This window comes from Mobula hypostoma, chromosome 14 (genome assembly GCF_963921235.1).
Source record: "Mobula hypostoma chromosome 14, sMobHyp1.1, whole genome shotgun sequence".
Lineage (NCBI taxonomy): Eukaryota > Metazoa > Chordata > Chondrichthyes > Myliobatiformes > Myliobatidae > Mobula > Mobula hypostoma.
The window spans coordinates 45,015,377-45,035,531 of NC_086110.1; the positions used below are offsets into that span (position 1 = coordinate 45,015,377).

The 20,155-nt window shown below is 38.5% G+C and overlaps 1 protein-coding gene across 3 annotated transcripts in view; it reads left to right on the top strand.

The window, feature by feature from the left end:
• ankrd11 (ankyrin repeat domain 11) overlaps nucleotides 1-20,155 on the top strand; it is a 187,501-nt gene that overhangs the window by 94,389 nt on the left and 72,957 nt on the right. The window contains exons 3-4 of one of the 3 annotated variants that reach the window (XM_063067044.1): nucleotides 360-506; nucleotides 2,804-2,945. In XM_063067044.1, the coding sequence (XP_062923114.1) occupies nucleotides 420-506; nucleotides 2,804-2,945 (229 nt within the window). In that variant the 5' untranslated portion in view covers nucleotides 360-419. Of the gene's footprint in view, nucleotides 1-359; nucleotides 507-2,803; nucleotides 2,946-13,733; nucleotides 13,788-14,591; nucleotides 14,627-20,155 lie in introns of those variants that run through there. The other 2 variants (XM_063067047.1, XM_063067045.1) reach the window with 2 other exon arrangements.

A 20,155-nucleotide genomic window follows, 5' to 3' on the forward strand; every position in this document is an offset into this window, starting at 1 on the left:
TTCAGTAATTTGCTGTAAAATAACTGTACATCAAGTAGTGGTACTTCACTGTTGACGAGGTAAAGCCATTTCATTTCCACAAGTGTTAACAATTATTAGTTGAAATTTTAATACAATGAAGAGCATCTTAAATGTTGAAATTGGAAGTATTTTAAATTCTTGGTATGTAAGAGTAAAATAATTAAGCCTCCCTTCCCCTTTGCACTTTATCTGAAAACCTGCCAGAATTGAAAGGTAATTTTTGAGTTGATTCTCATGAGGGTTGTTTTTTTAAATACTTTGAAATACTTAAAATTTTGGCAGGGAAGTTACTTGGTGATTAAAATTGGATGCTCTAATTAGTATTTTATTTGTCATAGACTGTCGATGATGATGCAATAGATGCTTGAATGAGGTGACAGCCTAGGGAAGGAGGAACGATGCCCAAGGGTGGGTGTTCTAAAACACCACAGTCGGAAGATTATCCGCTCAGCATCGATATGGTTGAGAAACAATCAGGGAAGAAGGTAAGAGCACCGAACAACTTGGAATATGAAATTATTACTTTGGCTTTCATCAATATTTGGGAGAGTGATATCATTAAACTGTTATCTAACTGTCCTATTGGAAGTTTTTATGATACTGAATGTTTTAAAGGTGGATGGGAGCAAAGAATGTGTTGAGCAGAAAAGGACTTGCGTTACTTTACATCCATTACAAAGTCAGGTTTTTTAGTTATAATAGCAACGTGAACATGTTTTAGTGGATAAGTTGTTAGAGTAAATGCAATAAAAATGGAGGCATTAATGAATCTGCCGCTGTTGCAAGTGAATGAATTTCTGAGACTGTTGAAATGTATCCCAGCTGTTAAAAGAAATGAAGGAAGTAATTGAAAATGGTTCTGAATATGATTTTGTAATGCTCTCTGGTTATGGGAATGGTGCCAGAGAATTGGAGTTTTGCTAACAATCATAGAGCACCAAGATAGCCCATTCAGTCCCAGAACCTTACTGCATGAGAAAGGCCATTCGGCCTTTCATTTCCATGCTGTTCATTGGGCATGCATTTATAATAGTTGTGTCTTCCTGCACCTGACCATTAAGGAATAGTTTTAGCATTGCACACACTTCAAATTCACTGCATGACCAGAAAGATGTGACTGCAATGGAGCAGGTGCAGAAGAAATGTTAAAGGATGTGGGATGTTGCCAGCAATAGAATATTGTAGCAATGAAGAAAAATTTGGATAGCTCTGTTTTTTAAGAGCAGATTTGGTAAGCCCCAAAGTGGTTACCCTACCAAACTGAGATGTAAAAATCAGGGGCCATGATTAAATAGAAATGTCCTTTCACCTTTTAAGCAGGGATTTAAATGCTAGGGAATTAAGCTTAATATACTTGCTGGAAGGATTAGAGGCAAGATGAGAAGCTTGCCTTGTTCCTAGTGCACTTTAGAAGCCTGGAATTCTTTACTTAAAAGTGTGACAGTAGAAGAAACCCTTTTCATTTTTAGAAAATATTTGGATGTGCACTTGAAAAGCTGTCACGTACTAGGTTGTGGGTTTCAGATGATTTATTATATGTACATCGGAACACACAGTGAAGTGTGCCGCTTGCAATCACAACCAATACAACTTAAGGATGTGTTGGGACAGCCCCGCAGGTGTCACCGCATATTCTGCTGCCAACTTGGCATGCCCACAGTGCTCCGTTGAACAACACAGAACACAACATCAGCAGAATGAGCCCCATTCCTCCCTCCCATTCATCCAGACACAGTCAATCGAACCCCGGCACAGACCACCTCCAGCCTTCAACATTCAGTGATCTCATGTATTCGCAGACTTTGGGCATTCGACTTTCGCAGTGGAATTGCGGACTTAGGGCCCTGGTGACTTCCGATTGACCTTCAGACCAAATACTCAAAGGCCCATAACTGTTGTCGGAGAAGAAACAGATGAGGGAATCTGGTAGAAGTCCATAAAATATTGAGCAGAGTGAACAGTGTTCCCATTGATGGGAGGGAGCAAGGACTAGGAATCACTAATAAAATGTTAGGGAAAAGAATTAAGAGTGACAGACAAGATTTCTCTATGCAGCTTCCGTTTGGAATTTTGGGTGGATTGGCTGCATTTGTGTTTTGGCTGTGGCCTTCAAGACGGAACAGGATGAATTTCTGACAAGTAAAATTTGACAAGACTGGCAAAGGGGCCGAGGGGTGGAACTGGTTACTCCGGTGGGTAGCATGGATGTAATAGACTGAATGGCATCTTATGATTCTGCTTTGTGGAGGTGTAATTAAGTGAGGTAGCTCTTTTTCAATCTGTACAATTGTGATGGGCTGAATGTACCCCAGTGTTGTTGTCACATTTTAACAATTTGTTTGGTTAAGCCATTACTGTCATACTACAACCCAGTAGACTGCAGTGATAATTCCTTGATTTGCTTTCACTACGTAGACCAGATCTGAAATTGTTCAGAACTAAATGGTGTTTTAGGGAAACAAAATGTAAGTGATTTGTCTTTATACTTGACGCAACCACCATTTATTTAGATATACTTAGTCATTTGTAACAGGTAGAGGCAACTCTTTTATTTGAATGTTTTTTTTCCAGTGCAATGCTTTCATGATGACATTAGGATTGATCAATTCATAGTAGATATGAGAGAAAATAAGCTTAGACAAAAGTCTTGAATTGCAGCTCATGTAAATTTTATATTCAGGAAATTTTATTTTGGGATTCAATGTGATGTAGTTTGCAATGATGTTGGTAAATAAAACTTCCTCCAAATGGGTTTTGAGTTGTACACCTGTTTCTAATCCAGGATAAGGAAAAAATCTCATGTAACAAGACTCCAAAGTTGGACAGGAGTGATGGAGGGAAAGAGATGAAAGAGAAGGCATCGAAGAGGAAACTGCCTTTTACTATTGGGGTTAACAGCTGTGATCAGAAGGACTCGGACACTGGTAAGTGGGAGATTTTGCCAAAGGTAGATTTGAACATGATTTTCAGGAAAATCTATATCTAATGTTGCAGTTGCCTAGCGCATCTGAGTATTATTATTATACATTGTTTTGCATTGTGTTGACTTGTTAAGTTTGGCTTCAACTCTGACAGTTTAGTTTTCCAGATTTCATATTGTATTGTTGAAAAATATATCATAGATAATCTTCTTGGTATGTCTTTGAAAGAACACGCACTTAGATTTTGTGTTGTACCCTCTAATACTGGACTATAATTTTGGGCAGAATTTATGAAAATTAAAAAGTTGGAAGGCAACTTGCATCTCAAGACTGGAGACTTGTGAGTAGTGATGTGCCGCAGGGATAGGTGCTGGATCTGTTGTTGTTTATCATCTATATTAATGTGGTAAACTTGTTCAGCAGATTTGTGGATGACACCCAGATTATGAATTAAAGACAGCAAGGAAGGCTATCAAAGCGTGCAAAGTGATCTGGACCAGCTGGGAGAGTGGGCTGAAAAATGGCAGATAGAACTTAATGCAGACAAGTGTGAGATGTTGCACTTTGGTAGGTCAAATCAGGGTAAGACTTGCACAGTGAATGGTAAGGCACAGAGGTGTATGGTAGAACAAAGGACCTGGGATAATTCCTGAAAGAGGCATCATGGGTAGATAGGGCAGTAAAGAAAGCTGTCACCTCATTGGTCTTCATAAATCAGCGTAATAAGTACAGCAGTTGGGCTGTTGTGTTCAAGTTGCATAACATGTTGGTGAGAGCAGATTTAAAGTATTGTGTGCATTTTTGTTCACCTGCCTACAGGAAAGATATTAATAGCCTGGGAAAGGTGCAGAGAAAATTTACGTAGGTGTTGCCATGTCAAAAGGACCAGTGTTATAGGGAAAGTTTAAATAGGTTATTTCTTTATTCCCTGGAGCACAGGTGAATAAAGACAGATCTTTTGGCAGAATTCAATATTATGAGTATAGATAGGAAGAATGATTCCTGGCTTTTTCCTCTGAGGTTAGATGAGACTAGGACTAGAGGTCATAGGTTTAGGGTAAAAGGTGAATTATTTAAAGGGAATCTGGGGGGGAACTACTTCATTCACAAGGTGGTGCAAGTGTGAAATGAGTTGACAGCAGAAGTGATAGATGTGGGTTTAATTGTAATGATTAAGAGAATTTTGGATAGGTCCATGGATGAGAAAGGCTATCGTCCAAATTCAGGTGTGTGGGACGAAGCAGAGATTGGGTTGGCATGGACTGGATAGGCCGAAGGGCCTGTTTTACGCTGTGGTCCCCTATGACTCGACTTAATAAATTATATAAAAATTGAAATTGACCTTTGAATGGAAGAATCAGAGCTTTAGACCAGAAGATGCCACAGGTAGACTGATATAAATTGGGCATCAAAATTACCCAGTCTTGTGAAGTTTGAAAGAATTAATTTTGGGACCTTCAGATACTGAGAAGTGCGGATAAACAGCAGATCTGTGAGGAGTACATGCATACATGCATTGAAGGTTTTCAAGCAGGTATTGAAGGTGCATGCTGTTATTTACTGAAGCATAGAATATAAGCCTATCGAGACTATTCCCAACTTCAAAGACAAAAAAAACTGGGTAAGTCATGAAGTTACAGGAAGAATATGGTGACGTGAGATTGTAGAGGAGGTTTAAGTTTGTTGCCAGGATTGGGAAATGTTAGATCTAAGATTAGCAATGTTGATTTTGTTTATTTTTTGGTCAAAGGATGTTGAGGTGAGATTTAATCTATGCACAAGATTGAAAGGCATGGATACTTGTATTAAATGACACATCCTTTAGTTAATAACTTGGGTATATAGGGATACATTAATGGCCAAAACTATTGCACGATATTCACCAAAAACATTTTTTCAAGAACAAATGGTAAGGATCTGGAACCTTCTGCCTCAGAAGACCATCCCAAAAGTAGTGGATTTAATACCAGTACGCCCATGCAAATTACAGCACAGGCATAGAAGGCCAACTTGCTGTCTCCTGTGTTATGAATTTCTATGTTGCTATAAATTCACAAACTGATGCTACAGATCTGTCCATGAATAATTCAAAATTAGATTTGTATGTTTAACTTTATCATTTTCTATCAGTTCTTATTGGAAAAAAAGCTTCTATATTTTGCCCTGCCTTGCAGCAAAATTGCTTGTAATTAAGTTTAATATTGCATCAACAGAATTGTTTAGTAATCTAAAGATTTGTCATACAAAATGATTCAATCTTGTATTCATAATTATATTTGTAAATGTCATTTGAATATGGTGCCCACTGTATTCTTTAGCTTTTCTGCTTGGAGCTGTTTATTAGTAAAATATTTTTGCCAGAATATGTAGTATCGTATTTTGCAATTGTATAATTAGTAAAATGGATAATTATTGCACAGCCATAATATGGAGTTTTGATATACTGTACATTCTGAGAAGAAATTATCCTATCATGTAAAAATAATGTAATTTTCTAAGGTTATTTTCAAAAGTAACCAAGAAGTGACAATTGAGCCTTTCCCCCCAAGATATAAAAGTCTTTATTCTTGTTCGCTTATATGCTATATTGTAGGCTGATAGATCATTTTCTTTAGAGTAGATTGCCTAGCTGTTTTATGTCAGAGGCAAAGAGTACAAGTCACACTAAGAAAAGAAATCAGTTATCTTGGGACACGAGTAAATCAGATTGAAATTCTTAATAACCTAATATCTTTTGTCCTTATTTCCTTGTGGTAATTAACAAGTCGGCAGATTTGTTTTGAATTTTCTTTCAAAGTTCAAATATATGATCTCTGAGGTGCTACTTAATTGTAATTGCCTTTGATTGTTAGTAAGGTGCACTAATACAGTCAACAAGTGTGTGAAGCTTGGAGAAAATTGGCCCAACAGTTAAAAAGAGATGCAAGTAATATTTGTACGGAAAATAAACAGCGACTCTTTTACCAAAATGGTTGCAACCATTGGTATTTGAGTGGTATTAAGGACTTGTGAATAAGTCAGGTTAAGAATCTTTCATACTAATCAGTTTTCTAATTCAACCTTGGACAGTGAAAATGCGTATTTATCAGCATTTCATCTTTAATTGCTAGCCACTTGCTTAATACAACAGATAGTTGTTAAATTCATGTAAGCAATGTATTAAAATCCACCATAAATAAATGTGGTTTAGTGGTTTAGAAAATAATTAATCATTTTCAAAAAAATTGTTGAGTGAGATGTCATTGTACCTTTGGAGGTACAGTATATGCACTGCAGTTGTGTCACTGGACAGAATTCTATTTTAGTAATTCAAAACAATTATTGAATATAATCTTCTATGTGCACAGTGCATAAGGATTATACAATTTGGTTTACATGTAGATTATCAAACAGTGTTTAACCTAATGCAGTAAAACTCTGGTAATCTGGTACCTTTAGAAGTCCAGAGTCATTTTGTTAGATTTCTGCATTATGGGATGTTACTCCATCAATATCTCAACACTTCTATCCACCGACGGGACATCAACCGTCTCGACTTCATTGCACCTTGTTCCCATTCCAACCTCACTCCTTCCGAACGCTCTGCTCTCCACTCCCTCTGCACTAATCCTAACCTTACTATAAAACACACCGATAAAGGGGGTGCTGTTGTAGTCTGGCGCACTGACCTCTACCTTGCCGAGGCACAGCGACAACTCGCGGATACCTCCTCTTATTTACCCCTTGATCATGACCCCACTAAGAAGTACCAGGCCATTGTCTCCCACACCATCACCGACTTTATCCGCTCAGGGGATCTCCCATCCACTGCTCCCAACCTTATAGTTCCCACACCCCGCACTTCCCGTTTCTACCTCCTACCCAAGATCCACAAGCCTGCCTGTCCAGGTAGACCCATTGTCTCAGCGTGCTCCTGCCCCACCGAACTGCATATCTCGACACTGTTTTATCCCCCCTTGTTCAATCCCTTCCTACCTATGTTCGTGACACTTCTCATGCTCTGAAACTTTTCGATGATTTTAAGTTCCCTGGCCCCCACCGCTTTATTTTCACCATGGATGTCCAGTCCCTACATACTTCCATCTCCCATCAGGAACGTCTCAAAGCTCTCCGCTTCTTTTTGGATTCCAGACCTAACCAGTTCCCCTCTACCACCACGCTGCTCCGTCTAGCGGAATTAGTCCTTACTCTTAATAATTTCTCCTTTGGCCCCTCCCACTTCTTCCAAACTAAAGGTGTAGCCATGGACACCCGTGTGGGTCCCAGCTATGCCTGCCTTTTTGTTGTCTTTGTGGAACAATCTATGTTCCAAACCTATTCTGGTACCTGTCCCCCACTCTTCCTTTACTATATCGACGACTGCATTGGTGCTGCTTCCTGCACGCATGCTGAGCTTGTTGACTTCATTAACTTTGCCTCCAACTCTCACCCTGCCCTCAAGTTTACTTGGTCCATTTCTGACACCTCCCTCCCCTTTCTAGATCTTTCTGTCTCTGTCTCTGGAGACAGCTTATCTACCGATGTCTACTATAAGCCTACTGACTCTCACAGTTATCTGGACTATTCCTCTTCTCACCCTGTCTCTTGCAAAAATGCCATCCCCTTCTTGCAATTCCTCCGTCTCCGCCACATCTGCTCTCAGGATGAGGCTTTTCATTCTAGGACGAAGGAGATGTCCTCTTTTTTTAAAGAAAGGAGCTTCCCTTCCTCCACCATCAACTCTGCTCTCAAACGCATCTCCCCCATTTTACGCACATCTGCTCTCACCCCATCCTCCCGCCACCCCACTAGGAATAGGGTTCCCCTTGTCCTCACCTACCAACCCACCAGCCTCCGGGTCCAACATATAATTCTCTGTAACTTCAGCTACCTCCAACGGGATCCCACCACTAAGCACATCTCCCCCCCCCCCCCCACTTTCCGCAGGGATCACTCCTTATGCGACTCCCTTGTCCATTCATCCCCCCCATCCCTCCCCACCGATCTCCCTCCTGGCACATATCCTTTTAAGCGGAACAAGTGCTACACATGCCCTTACACTTCCTCCCTCACCACCATTTAGGGCCCCAGACATCCTTCCAGGTGAGGCGACACTTCACCTGTGAGCCAGCTGGGGTGATGTACTGCGTCTGGTGCTCCCGATGCGGCCTTCTATATATTGACGAGACCTGACGTAGAGTGGGAGACCATTTCGCTGAACACCTATGCTCTGTCCGCCAGAGAAAGCAGGATCTCCCAGTGGCCACACATTTTAATTCCACGTCCCATTCCCATTCTGACATGTCTATCCACGGCTTCCTCTACTGTCAAGATGAAACCCCACTCAGGTTGGAGGAACAACACCTTCTATTCCGTCTGGGAAGCCTCCAACCTGATGGCATGAACATTGACTTCTCTAACTTCTGCTAATGCCCCACCTCCCCCTCGAACACCATCCGCTATTTATTTATTTATATACACACATTCTTTTTCTCTCTCTCTCCTTTTTCTCCTTCTGTCCCTCTCACAATACCCCTTGCCCATCCTCTAGGCTTTTTTCTCCCCCTCCCCCTTTTCTTTCTCCCTAGGCCTCCTGTCCCATGATCCTGTCATATCCCTTTTGTCAATCAACTGTCCAGCTCTTGGCTCCATCCCTCCCCCTCCTGTCTTCTCCTATCATTTTGGATCTCCCCCTCCCCCTCCCACTTTCAAATCTCTTACTAACTCTTCCTTCAGTTAGTCCTAATGAAGGGTCTTGACCCGAAACGTCGACTGTACCTCTTCCTAGAGATACTGCCTGGCATGCTGCGTTCCCCAGCAACTTTTGTGTGTGTAGCTTGAAATTCCAGCATCTGCAGATTTCCTCGTGTCAACACTTCTAATTTTTTTTAGATGTGACATAGTGATATGATAACTTTCACATGAACCTGTTGAGATTAAAGAAAGTGCAGGATAAGGAGCACCAGCATGTTTTAAAGGGGGCTCAGGAAATGGCACATGGTAAGCCAGGTGCTGAACCATCTGTATTTCTGGACAATCGGACAGTGAATTGTCAGCGCCTTACTATGACCTGTCAATATTTACATTTTTGCTGAATCCCATCACTACTCAGACCATTTGGACTTCTAATCTCAAATGAGTTTAAACAATTTATTAGTAAATGGCAGACACACGTCTGATTTCTCTAACTTGGGGGAATGTCGGCCTATGGCAATTTGGAAAGCCACATATTTTTCACAAAACTTCAAAATGGTTTATCATACATTTAATTAAAGTGTGCAGTGTGACTTTGAGGTGAACTTGGGAAGTACCTGAGAAATTTGCCTAAGAGTAGAAAATGAGTATTCAGTAGTAAGTCAATGTGGTGAGTTTACTGACCAGGGCATTTCTGGAACTGAATGTCACATTATTTAAATAAGTTTGTGAATTACTTAGATTGACATGACGTAATTTTGTAGAGACTCTTAATCTTGAGAAAAATGAAAATAATTGAGGCAATTCAATGCAGAATATTATTGGAAAATAGTTATTTATTTTTATGCTGAAATATAAACTTTTTTGAGAAGTACTAAATACTTGAACTAAATTGAAATGAGCATAGAACAGTTCAACACAGTACAGGCCCTTCGGCCCATGATATTGTGCCAAACTATTAACGTATTTCAAGATCAATCTAATCTCTTGCTTTCCACACAGTCCTCCATTTTTCTTTCATCCATGTGCTCATATAAGAGTCTGATAAATGTCCTAATGTGTGAGTTTCACGCTCCCACCACTGTTTTTTAAAATTAGTCTTCTCCTGACAACCACCACTTTCCTGCAGTCACCTTAAAATTATACCATTTGTTTTATTATCATTTTTTGCCTTGAGAAAAAGTCACTGGATGCTCTTCCCTATGCCTCATTATTTTATACACCTTTATCAAGTTGTCTCTCATCCTCCTTCACGCCAAAGGGAATAGCTCCAGCTTGCTCAGCCTATCCCCATATGATGTCCTCTCTAATCCAGGCAGCATCCTGTTAAGTTGCCTCTGCATCATCTGTAAGACTATCTTATCCTTCCTAATAACCCATCCAGAACTGAACATAGTAGTCCATCTGTTGTCCAACCAGTTATATAGAGCTGCAACGTCATCTCCTGGCCCTCAAGTAATGAAGGCCAACACAGCATACACCTTCTTAACCACCCTATTAACCTGCACAGCAACTTATGGATGCAGACCTCAAGATCCCTCTGTTCTAAGAATCCTGTGCCATTAATCTTGTGCTCCGCCTTCAGACTCGACCTTCCACTTAACATTTTTCCCAGTTGAACACAATCTGCTCAGGCTGGCTCTGCCTCCTGTCAATATCTGTTGTAACCTACCAACAGCCTTCTATATGTCCACAGCACCATCAGCATTTGTGACATCCTCATATTTATTAACCCACCCTTCCATTTCCTCAACCATGTCATTTATAAATATCAGAAGAGCTGGTGTCCCAGAACAGATTCCCCTGAACACCACTGGTCACTGAGCTTCAGGCAGAATGTGCTCCATCTACTACCATCCCCCTCTACTTTCAGTGGGCAAGCCAGTTCTGAATCCACGCAACCATTGTCACTTCCTTGAAGAATATGGTCAGACTCATGAGGCATAACCTGCCCCTCACAAAGCCATGCTAATTATCCTAATGAGATAATCGTTCTCCAAATACTCATGAATTTTGTCTTTAAGAATCTTTTCCAATAGTTTACCTACCACTGATATAAGACTCACTGATCTATAACTCCCAGTATTATCTCTTTCTTGAATAAAGTAATAACATTTGCCACCATCCAGTTTTCTCGTACCACTTCTGTGGCCAGTAAAGGCACAAAGGTCATTGCCAAAGGAGTAGCAGTCTCTTCCCTCACTTCCGTTAGTAACCTGGGGTGTATCCCATCCGTCCCCAGGGACTTATCTATCCTAATATTTATCAAAAGTTATAGCAAGTCCTCTTTTTTAATGTTCCAGCATTTCATCCTGTTTACATCGTCCTCATTCGCAAAGGTCCGTCCTGCCAGTGAATATTCATTAAGGACCTCCTGTACCTTCTCTGACTCCAGGCACATATTTCTTTTATCCCTGATTGGTCGTACCCACAACTCTAGTCATTTTCCTGTTCTTCACGTATGTGTAGAATGCCTTGATTGTTTTTTATAAGTCCTACTTGCCAAAGCCTTCTCATGTCCCCTTCTGGATCTTCTGAGGCCCTTCTTAAACTCCTTTGTGGCTGCCTTATAACTCTGAAAAGCCTTTACTCCCTAAACCTTAAGTAAGCTTCTTTCTGTTGTTTGCATTACTTGTTTTTTTTCTTTCTCTGTGAGCACTGGGAGTTGGTCGTCTTTTAAACTGGTTTCGTTCTTTCAGCTTCCTTGCTTTGTGACTGCCTGTTAAGCAAGCAAATCTCAAGGTGTAAAATTTATGCATTCATTGATAATAGATGCACTTTGAATCTTGAATCTTCCACACCTCTTATCAACCATTCAACCGACTTTCACCGCATCATCTCTTTCAAGTGCTGGCGTTGTGCTGCAGTGTTTGTTACTGCACCCACTCGTGATCTCCAAATGAATGTGAAATGCTGAACATAGTACCCACAAGTCCGAACCTTAATGTCAAAGTTCAAAGCTATGTAGAATGATCAGAGAAACTTTGTCTTACTAATTTATAAAATAATTTCATGGGGGTACAAATGTTTATCACAATTTTCAATGAAAGGGTCCAGATCCAAGTTATTGTAAGATGTTTTGGGCAGAATTTGGTTAATATCAGCTAGTTCTGTAGAGATTTTATTAATCCATGGCTTTAAGTAAATTTTACTTCTTTATGGAAAATTCAAAACTATGTCCATTTGTTATTAATACAATTTTGTGCCTCTTTCATTCTTTTTATTGAACAGCAAACCTCTGTCTCTGCTTATTAACTTTTGAAAAGAGATCTTTAAATAATCAAAACCAGAATCCAGGTATCAGCTAGTCTTGGAATCATTGCAAACTGTGTGAAAGATTGTGGAAATAATGCAGGGCGGCAGACGGATGTAAGGGAGGAAATAATCTGAGCACCATTTGCAAAATGATAAATGTTAAAGTCTGGATTTTATATATTGTACAGAATTTGTTGATTATTCTAGTGCTCTTCAGTCTTCCATTTTTCCTCACTTCATCAGTTTTATCCATAATTCTGCCTGTGTTGAAATTGACCTAGCTTACATTAGCTTCTATTGTGGCATTGTCTCTGTCTTTCCAAGTTTATTTTAAAAATACCTCTGGCTTTGCTGTCAGTTTCTCTCTGATGGCAGCTAAAACTTGCATGCCTTGGATCTTGTCTTTTGTAGAGACTGATTTTGTTGGCTGCTGTTGGGAGATGTACTGCCAGCTACTTGGGTGCTAACCTCTGGAATTGCCTCTGAACCTCTCCACCTCCTTGCCTTCAAAATGCTCCATAAAATCTAACTTTGTAATTAAACTTTTACTCATCACCTTTGATACTTTTAAACCTAATGCTAACTATTTCCAAGAAAGGTAAACTTGAGAAGTCAAAGATAGTCACATTTTTTCCTTGGCATCATATTCTTTGAGGATTATTGATAAATCAAATTTCTGTGACTCAAATTAAATTGGCCACTTTTTGTATTGTATGGTGCAGGTATACTTGTATGTGCAGTATATTTGGAGAATGGATTTTGCAGTATGTTCTGTATAACTAGCAGCACATGACATAGTTCACAATTATAGCCATATAACAATTTCTTATTGTTCCTCTTATAATTTGTGAACTTGGTTACTCTGATTGTGATGGCTATAGTGCCCAAGTTCAGACACTGTCGTAAACAAGATAATTAGCAATGCGTTGCTTCAACCATTAAAACTGTGGAACTTGTCTTGGGGCAAGCTGAATCTAAGGAAATGAAATTTAAAATTTTAATTTAATGCAATGCAACTTTATGTTTGTGAAGTACAGTGGAAAACGAGAAAGGTGAAGAGAAAGACAAAAGAATTTTTTTCAATCTAAAGTATTAACACCAACAATAACCTCATTATTTTGTACCTTTGATAGTAAAATGTGATGGTTCAGAGATGTTACAAAACAAAATATAACATGAAGGGCAGATTGCTAAAACTTTGGGCCAATTCATTGATATTTAAGGAATGTCTTAAAGGAGAAAAGATCAGAAGGGAGAGAAATTTTAATCAAATTGTTAGCAACTAAAGGGCGCAACCAAGATTAAAGGAGTAATTAAATAGAATGGTGCTGAGGAGGCCAAAAATGGAGAAATACAAATATCTTAATGTTGTACAATTGGAAGAAATCAGAGCTGAAGACAGTTGTTTCAAAAAAATAACTTAAGCAATTTAAATGGAGGCATTGCTTCATGTGGAACTAACTTGGATCAATAAATAGGGGTTTGATTAAACTGGATCAGTGAGTGAGGCAAAATTAGCAGGGGCTTGAATAAGTTTATAGAGGGCAGAATGAAAGTGGTTAGCTTGTAAAGTGTTGGAATGGTTAAATTTGGAGTAATGTAAAAATTGACAAAGCTTATCGGTCATTAAGTGGAAATGGATTGCAGTGAGAAATGTTAATGTGGAGGTTGTTGATTTTGAAATCTAGTAGGAAAAAAACCATAACTTTACAAGCTTTCCTATTTTTTAATGCACACGTTTTGGTGAGATGGTGTCGCAAGTTAGATTGTTGAAAAGCTGACATAATTTGGCAACAACTTCCTGATTTCCACTTTCTTCTGATTACAGAATCAGGACAATGAACCTTTATTGGTGTTGTAATAGATCAAGAATATATGCAGATATTGCACATTGATTGCAATGGATCATTGCCACATGTAAATAAAACAAAAACCTAAGAATTTTACTGCAAATTATTGCTTGCTGATGCACATAATTAAGAATATCATCATTCTCTGAGCTGCTGCTTTCCCCATCTCTGCATATCCTTCCCTGTGTCTGTGTTGGTAAGGATGGGGCTAATTGCTACAGAGAGAAGAACTTATGGAAGGTATTTGGAGTTACATAGCTTTATCCTTTTTGTATCCACATAACCAATAATGGGGGTCTTCCCTTTAGACTAGTTTCTCTGTTGTTGTTTATCAACAGGAAGGTACAAAAAAAACCCACTGAAAACTCAAGTTTTTAGTTTGTTCACCCCTGCACTTGAATTAGTTATTTTAACTAGTATTGTGATGGAAGCAGGAGTCTAGTGTAGAAATAGTCACCAAACCTTTGTGTGGAAAATAGTTTTATTTTACAATTTTGAAATCACTGGTTTCATTATAAACTAATACCAATCAGAATGACTGATACAACCATTTCTTAAAGTAAAAGCATCATAAAAATACGTAGGAATGATGGATTTGAACTTAGTTATTACAGTAGCTAGAATATAGGATTATAATAAATTTAGAAGTGGAAACATGGTCAATTAGAATCTTATTTAGTAGCAATTATGGTGACAGCTGGCTTGCATGTATTAATGCTTCCTGGCTGAATAATACTATACATTTGTCAACAAGACTGTTGCTGCTTTGTTTGGGATGAAACCTAGCTTTCTGCTTGATTTACAGTGCAGTTCTCTCCCTGTTGTGATTGGAATGTCTACTCTGTTCCTCAGTGTATACTTTCTCCAACAGGTTTTTGCAGGCTGCATTGGGAAGCAAATCCTCAGGTAAGAAAAAGGCAATTAAAGTTAATCATAATTAATTTTTAAAGTAAGTCCTGAACTGAGCCTTTAAATATGTTGACATAGTCTCCGTGTTCCTATTGATTACTTTCAGTTGTGAAAATTTGGTAGCTGACCTAATGGTCCTGGTACAAGAAGATCTTATTTGTTGAAAAAAAAATGTAATTTAGTAGTAAAGTATGTTTTGCACAACAGCTCCAATAAGGTCAAAATGATATATAACATTTGGACAATTATCCTGTCAATATGTGAAGAGATTTTAAACTGCATGCCATGCATCCCATGCCTTGGGTACTGTTTGGGATTATTCAGATTTGGAGCAATTAGAATCCAGAATAAGTTTACTTAGTTTTGTGTCTCAGATTTAATAATTATGTAATTCTGAGCCAAACTTCTTCAAATTCATTTTGGCATTAATCCCAATTGCTTCTCTTAATTTTTCTCTTTCTTGGCCATGAACTGACATTTATGATTGTGAAGGATCTTCATTTGACAAAAACCTTGTAAGCAAACTCTTTCTGGAAATGTACTTTGAAATATTTACTGTCCATAGTTTACAGCCATTTCTACAATGTATTCTAGAACCTGCATTGATTTGAATTTTTCTTGAAGGTTTGCAATTTTTCTATGCTTGGCTACATGCACAGCAGAAATGATATTTGTGCATCTTTTCCATCACACAGCAATTAAGCTATCTTGTGTACAATTGTATAAATGTAAATATGAAGCACAGAAGAAATAATAAAGATCATAATGGACTCATTATATTATTGTGTTGGCGCGTGGCCAAGTGGTTAAGGCGTTGGTCTAGTGATCTGAAGGCAGTGTATTGTGTGCTTGAGCAAGGCACTTAACCACATATTGCTCTGTGACAACACCGGTGCCAAGCTGTACTGGCCCTAGTGCCCTTCCCTTGGACCACATCGGTGGCGTGGAGAGGCGAGACTTGCAGCATGGGCAACTGCCAGTCTTCCATACAACCTTGCCCAGACCTGTGCCCTGGAAACCTTCCAGTGCGCAAATCCATGGTCTCACGAGACTAACGAATGCCTATATATTATTATATTATTGGGCTAGAAGCTTCAGTATTAACTGGGCTCTTGGAATGGCCATATAACTTAGCTTTAATCCTTTATCCCTTCTGCAAAAGTGCAGTTGCTTTATAACTTACAACTAATTATTAAAGGGAAGGAAAGCCCTTAACAGCTAAATCTTATGAATCCAATTGCCAGAACTAAGAATGAATTGAAGTCTTTTACTTGTCTAAGGCAGAGACAATGGCACCACTGAAAATCTTTCACAGATCATGGATTATTTTGCAAATAGAATCATGGAACAGCGATTGGAACTATTTAAGCTGGAGATGGAATAGTGTAAGTAGAATACATGGTTTGAGAAAATACCTGAGAAGCTGATTTCCTATTGATGCATCAGAAGATTAGATCAAACTTAATGCTTTATTTAATGCTGGGATGATTTGGGAACAAAGTTGAGGTAAATATAAAGAACTTTAGAAAGTTATTCAAAACAAAAACATCAAAAAATGTGTGAATGGAAAGGACAGTCAAATGTTTACTATTAAGACATAAATCGTAAGAGCTTAGTAAAGAGATAGAAGCAAGATTATAATGTTGAAGCAAAGACAGGCATATTAGGTCAAGTTTCATTATGAGTTGAACACTTACATCGTGAAATTGCCAGACATGTAGAGGAAGAAAAACATCAGTGATTAACCAAAGATAAGTATTAAATAAATTATTCTTCATAGAGCAAACTAAAAACTGTGAAGCTACAAAGCAAATATCAATTTAGAGGAATGGTAATTATTAGTGTGCTGTACTTTGTAATGAGGAAGTATGCTGATGTACAGTACTTTAGTTCTGTCAATCTTAATAACTATCCTAAAGAGTTAAATTATTGTACAGAGAAATTTGCTACTCAGATGTAGAAAAGATGATGTTTAAAAGCAAGTGTACCATTGTCTTTTTTGAAGAAACATGAGAGGATAAATAATTAAAATGAATTGAGTGTTGCATGTCGATTTTCATAATACATTTGCAAAGGGGATGCATGAAGGGGGGAAGGGGAAGGAGGGGAAATTGAGGTGAAATTAAGGGAAATATAACCACTCAGAAGAGAAAACCTAAGGATAAAAAGCAAATGGTGACTGAAAGAAGCTCAAAAGAAAAGGTAAATGAATGTTATGAATATATATAAAAAAATAAAAAGATCTGGACGTCACCTAAATGTCTGATGCAAGAAATTTCAGTATGATAAAATCATCGATCTGCAAGGGTAACAGATGAATATTGAGAGATGTAGAGTAAAAGGAGTTCAACAGATGCATTTTCTGTGTTCTGTAAGAACGAGAAGTCATTAAGTGTAATTACCTATGTATATTTACAAATGTTAACTGGTGCAATATTTTAGGTTGGGCTAAAAATATGTAATCCATTGATCTATTTCCATGGTGTATATATTCAGTTTGAACTCATTTCAAGATTAATGTATTTACGTAACATCTATTGTGTTATTAACCAAGTGTGAACAACCAGACAGATGCATTTGACTTATCAAATTTATTTGATTTCATACATTTTGCAGCATAAAATATCATTTATTTTCACTGCACACACTCCTATCAGTGAATTTAAATACTACTGTATATGCAGTGCCTCTAAAAAGTATTCATTCCCCTTGGAAGTTTTCATGTTTTATTGTTTCACAACATTGAATCACAGTAGGATTAATTTGGCTTTTTTTAATACTAATCAACAGAAAAAGACATTTCCTTGTCAAAGTGAAAACAGATCTCTACGGAGTAATATAAATTAATTACAAATATAAAATACAAAATTATTGATTGCATATGTATTCACCCCCTTTAATATGACACACCAAATCAACATTGATGCAGCCGATTGGTTTTAGAAGTTAAACACAATTAGTTAAATGGAGATCACTGTGTGCAGTCAAGGTGCACACTTACAATTAATTGTAGTAAAAATACTCCTTTATCTGGAAGGTCCAACTGCAAGTGAGCCAGCACCCAGATAAATAAAAACTGCCCCATGAAGACAAAAGAACACTCCCAAGCAACTCTGTGAAAGGGTTATTAAAAAGCAGAAGTCAGGAGATGGATACAAGAAAATTTCCAAGTCACTGAATATCCCTTGGTTAAGTGAATCATCAAGAAATGTTAAGAATATGGCCCAGCTATAAATCTGCCTAGAGCAGGCAGTCCTCAAAAACTGAGTGACCGTGCAAGAAAGGGAACAGTGAGGCTACCAAAAAACCTATGACAACCCTGGAGGAATTACAAGCTTCAGTGGTTCAGATGGGAGAGACTGTGCATATAGCAACTGTTGCCTGGGTACTTCACCAGTCGCAGCTTTATGGGAGAGTGGCATAAGCCAAATACCGCACATCATCAGAAACACATTATCCTTACCATAAAGCATGGTGGAGGCTGTATCATGCTGTGGGAATGCTTCACTGCAGCTGGCCCTGGAAGGCTTGTGAAAGTAGAGGGTAAAATAAATGCAGCAAAATATAGCTTGCAAGAGAACTGTGATTTGGGAGAAGATTTGTTTTCCAGCAAGATAATGACCCCAAGCATAAAGCCAAAGCTATGCCGGAATAGCTTAAAAACAACAAAGTTAATGTCCTGCAATGGCCAAGTCAGAGTCCAGACCTCAATCCAAATGAGAATTTGTGACTGAACTTGAAAAGGGCTGTTCACTCACAAACCCCATGCAATCTGACAGAGCTTGAGGAGTTTTGTAAAGAAGAATGGGGAAAATTGCAATGTCCAGATGTGCAAAGCAGATAGTCTTGTCCACACAGACTCAAGGCTGCAATTGCTGCCAAAGGTGCATCCACGAAATACTGACTTGAAGGGCGTGAATACTTAATGTGTTTTGTGTTTTATGTTTGTAATTTTTTTAGATCACCCTAACACAAAAGTGTCAAAAAAAAGCCAAATTAAATCCACTGTGATTAAATTTTATAAAACAATAAATCATGAAAACTTCTGGGGGGGGGGAATACTTTTTATATACCTGAATATGCATAAGCATTCTTATTAATGTAATTTGCATTTGACCATAAAGGAATGTCAGAATTCCCACTAAAGACCAAAGAGTGCAACAAAGTTTCCTTTTAATAATTGGATGAAAAACAAAGTTAGTTGGCTAAATCTTCAGAATCTAATCATAAAAGTGTCCTTGTGTCATAAAATTGAACAGAATTTCTGATAGGTTCTTTAGCGATTGCCATTTAATTTATTTATTAAGCTACAGTGCTGCGTAGGCCCTTCCAGCCCTTCGAACATTGTTGCACGGGCTTCGTCTTTACAAGACTGCTCAAGTGCTGACAGAGTTAACCCTAGCCTAATCATGGGACACTTTAAATGACCAATTAACTTACCAACTGGTATGTCTTTGGACTGTGGGAGGAAACTGGAGCACGTGGTCATAAGGAGAACGTACAAGCTCCTTGCGGGCAGCAATGGGAAATGAACCTGGGTCACTGGTACTGTAATATGTCATGCTAACCACTACCCTGCCATGCCACCCCATTTAGTTCAAAAGACCCAATAACTCTACTGCCCTAGAAGAATAACCTATGACTCTGGCAGCAAATGGATCTTAAAGCTGTTGTCAAAATTATTCATGCAAACAGCTTGGTCTTCAGTATCGTTGAGGTTGGACACATCCAGGCAAGTGGGGAATATTCCATTACACTCATATCTTGAGTCTTGTGTCTGCTAAAGAAACTCCCCAGAATACCCAGGTGCGCTGTGGTACTTAGCTTACAGAAGAATTATCCCCACCAAATTTGTTTTTCCTGATTGGAGATTGATTAAATAATCTTGCCTACTGCATTTTGCTGTAAATATCCAGCCGGTTTGAGATCACTTTGGCTAGCGGTGATAAAGACTGTTGTGGACAAGTGTATTTCTACAAAATCATTCAATCTTCCCCGACCAGAAGTCCTAGATGAACCAAGAGATTCGAAATCTGCTGGAGATAGATTGATGGTTTCATCTACAAAGAGCACTACCATCTAGGCCATGCTCTCTCTTTTTGCTACTACCATTGGGCACGAGATACAGAAGCCTTGGGTCCCACACTACCAGATTGAGGAACAGTTATTATCCTGCAACCATCAGGCTCCTGAACCGGTATGGATAACCTTATATACCACAACTCTGATCTAACTCTACAAGGACTCTTTACAACTCATGTTCTCAGTATTACATTTTATTTGCACAATGTGTGTTCTTTTGCCCATTGGTTGTTTGTCAGTCTTTGTTGGGTATAGTTTTTCATAAATTCTACTGTATTTCTTTATTTTCCTGTAAGTGCCTGCAAGAAAATGAATCTTGAGGTAGTATATGGTAACCTATACGGTAATTTGATAATAAATCTTCCTTTGACTTTGGGTTTCTTTACCCTCGAGGGTGGCAATGTCCCCCTCATTAGACTTTAAGGTGTGATTTTGGATTAAATT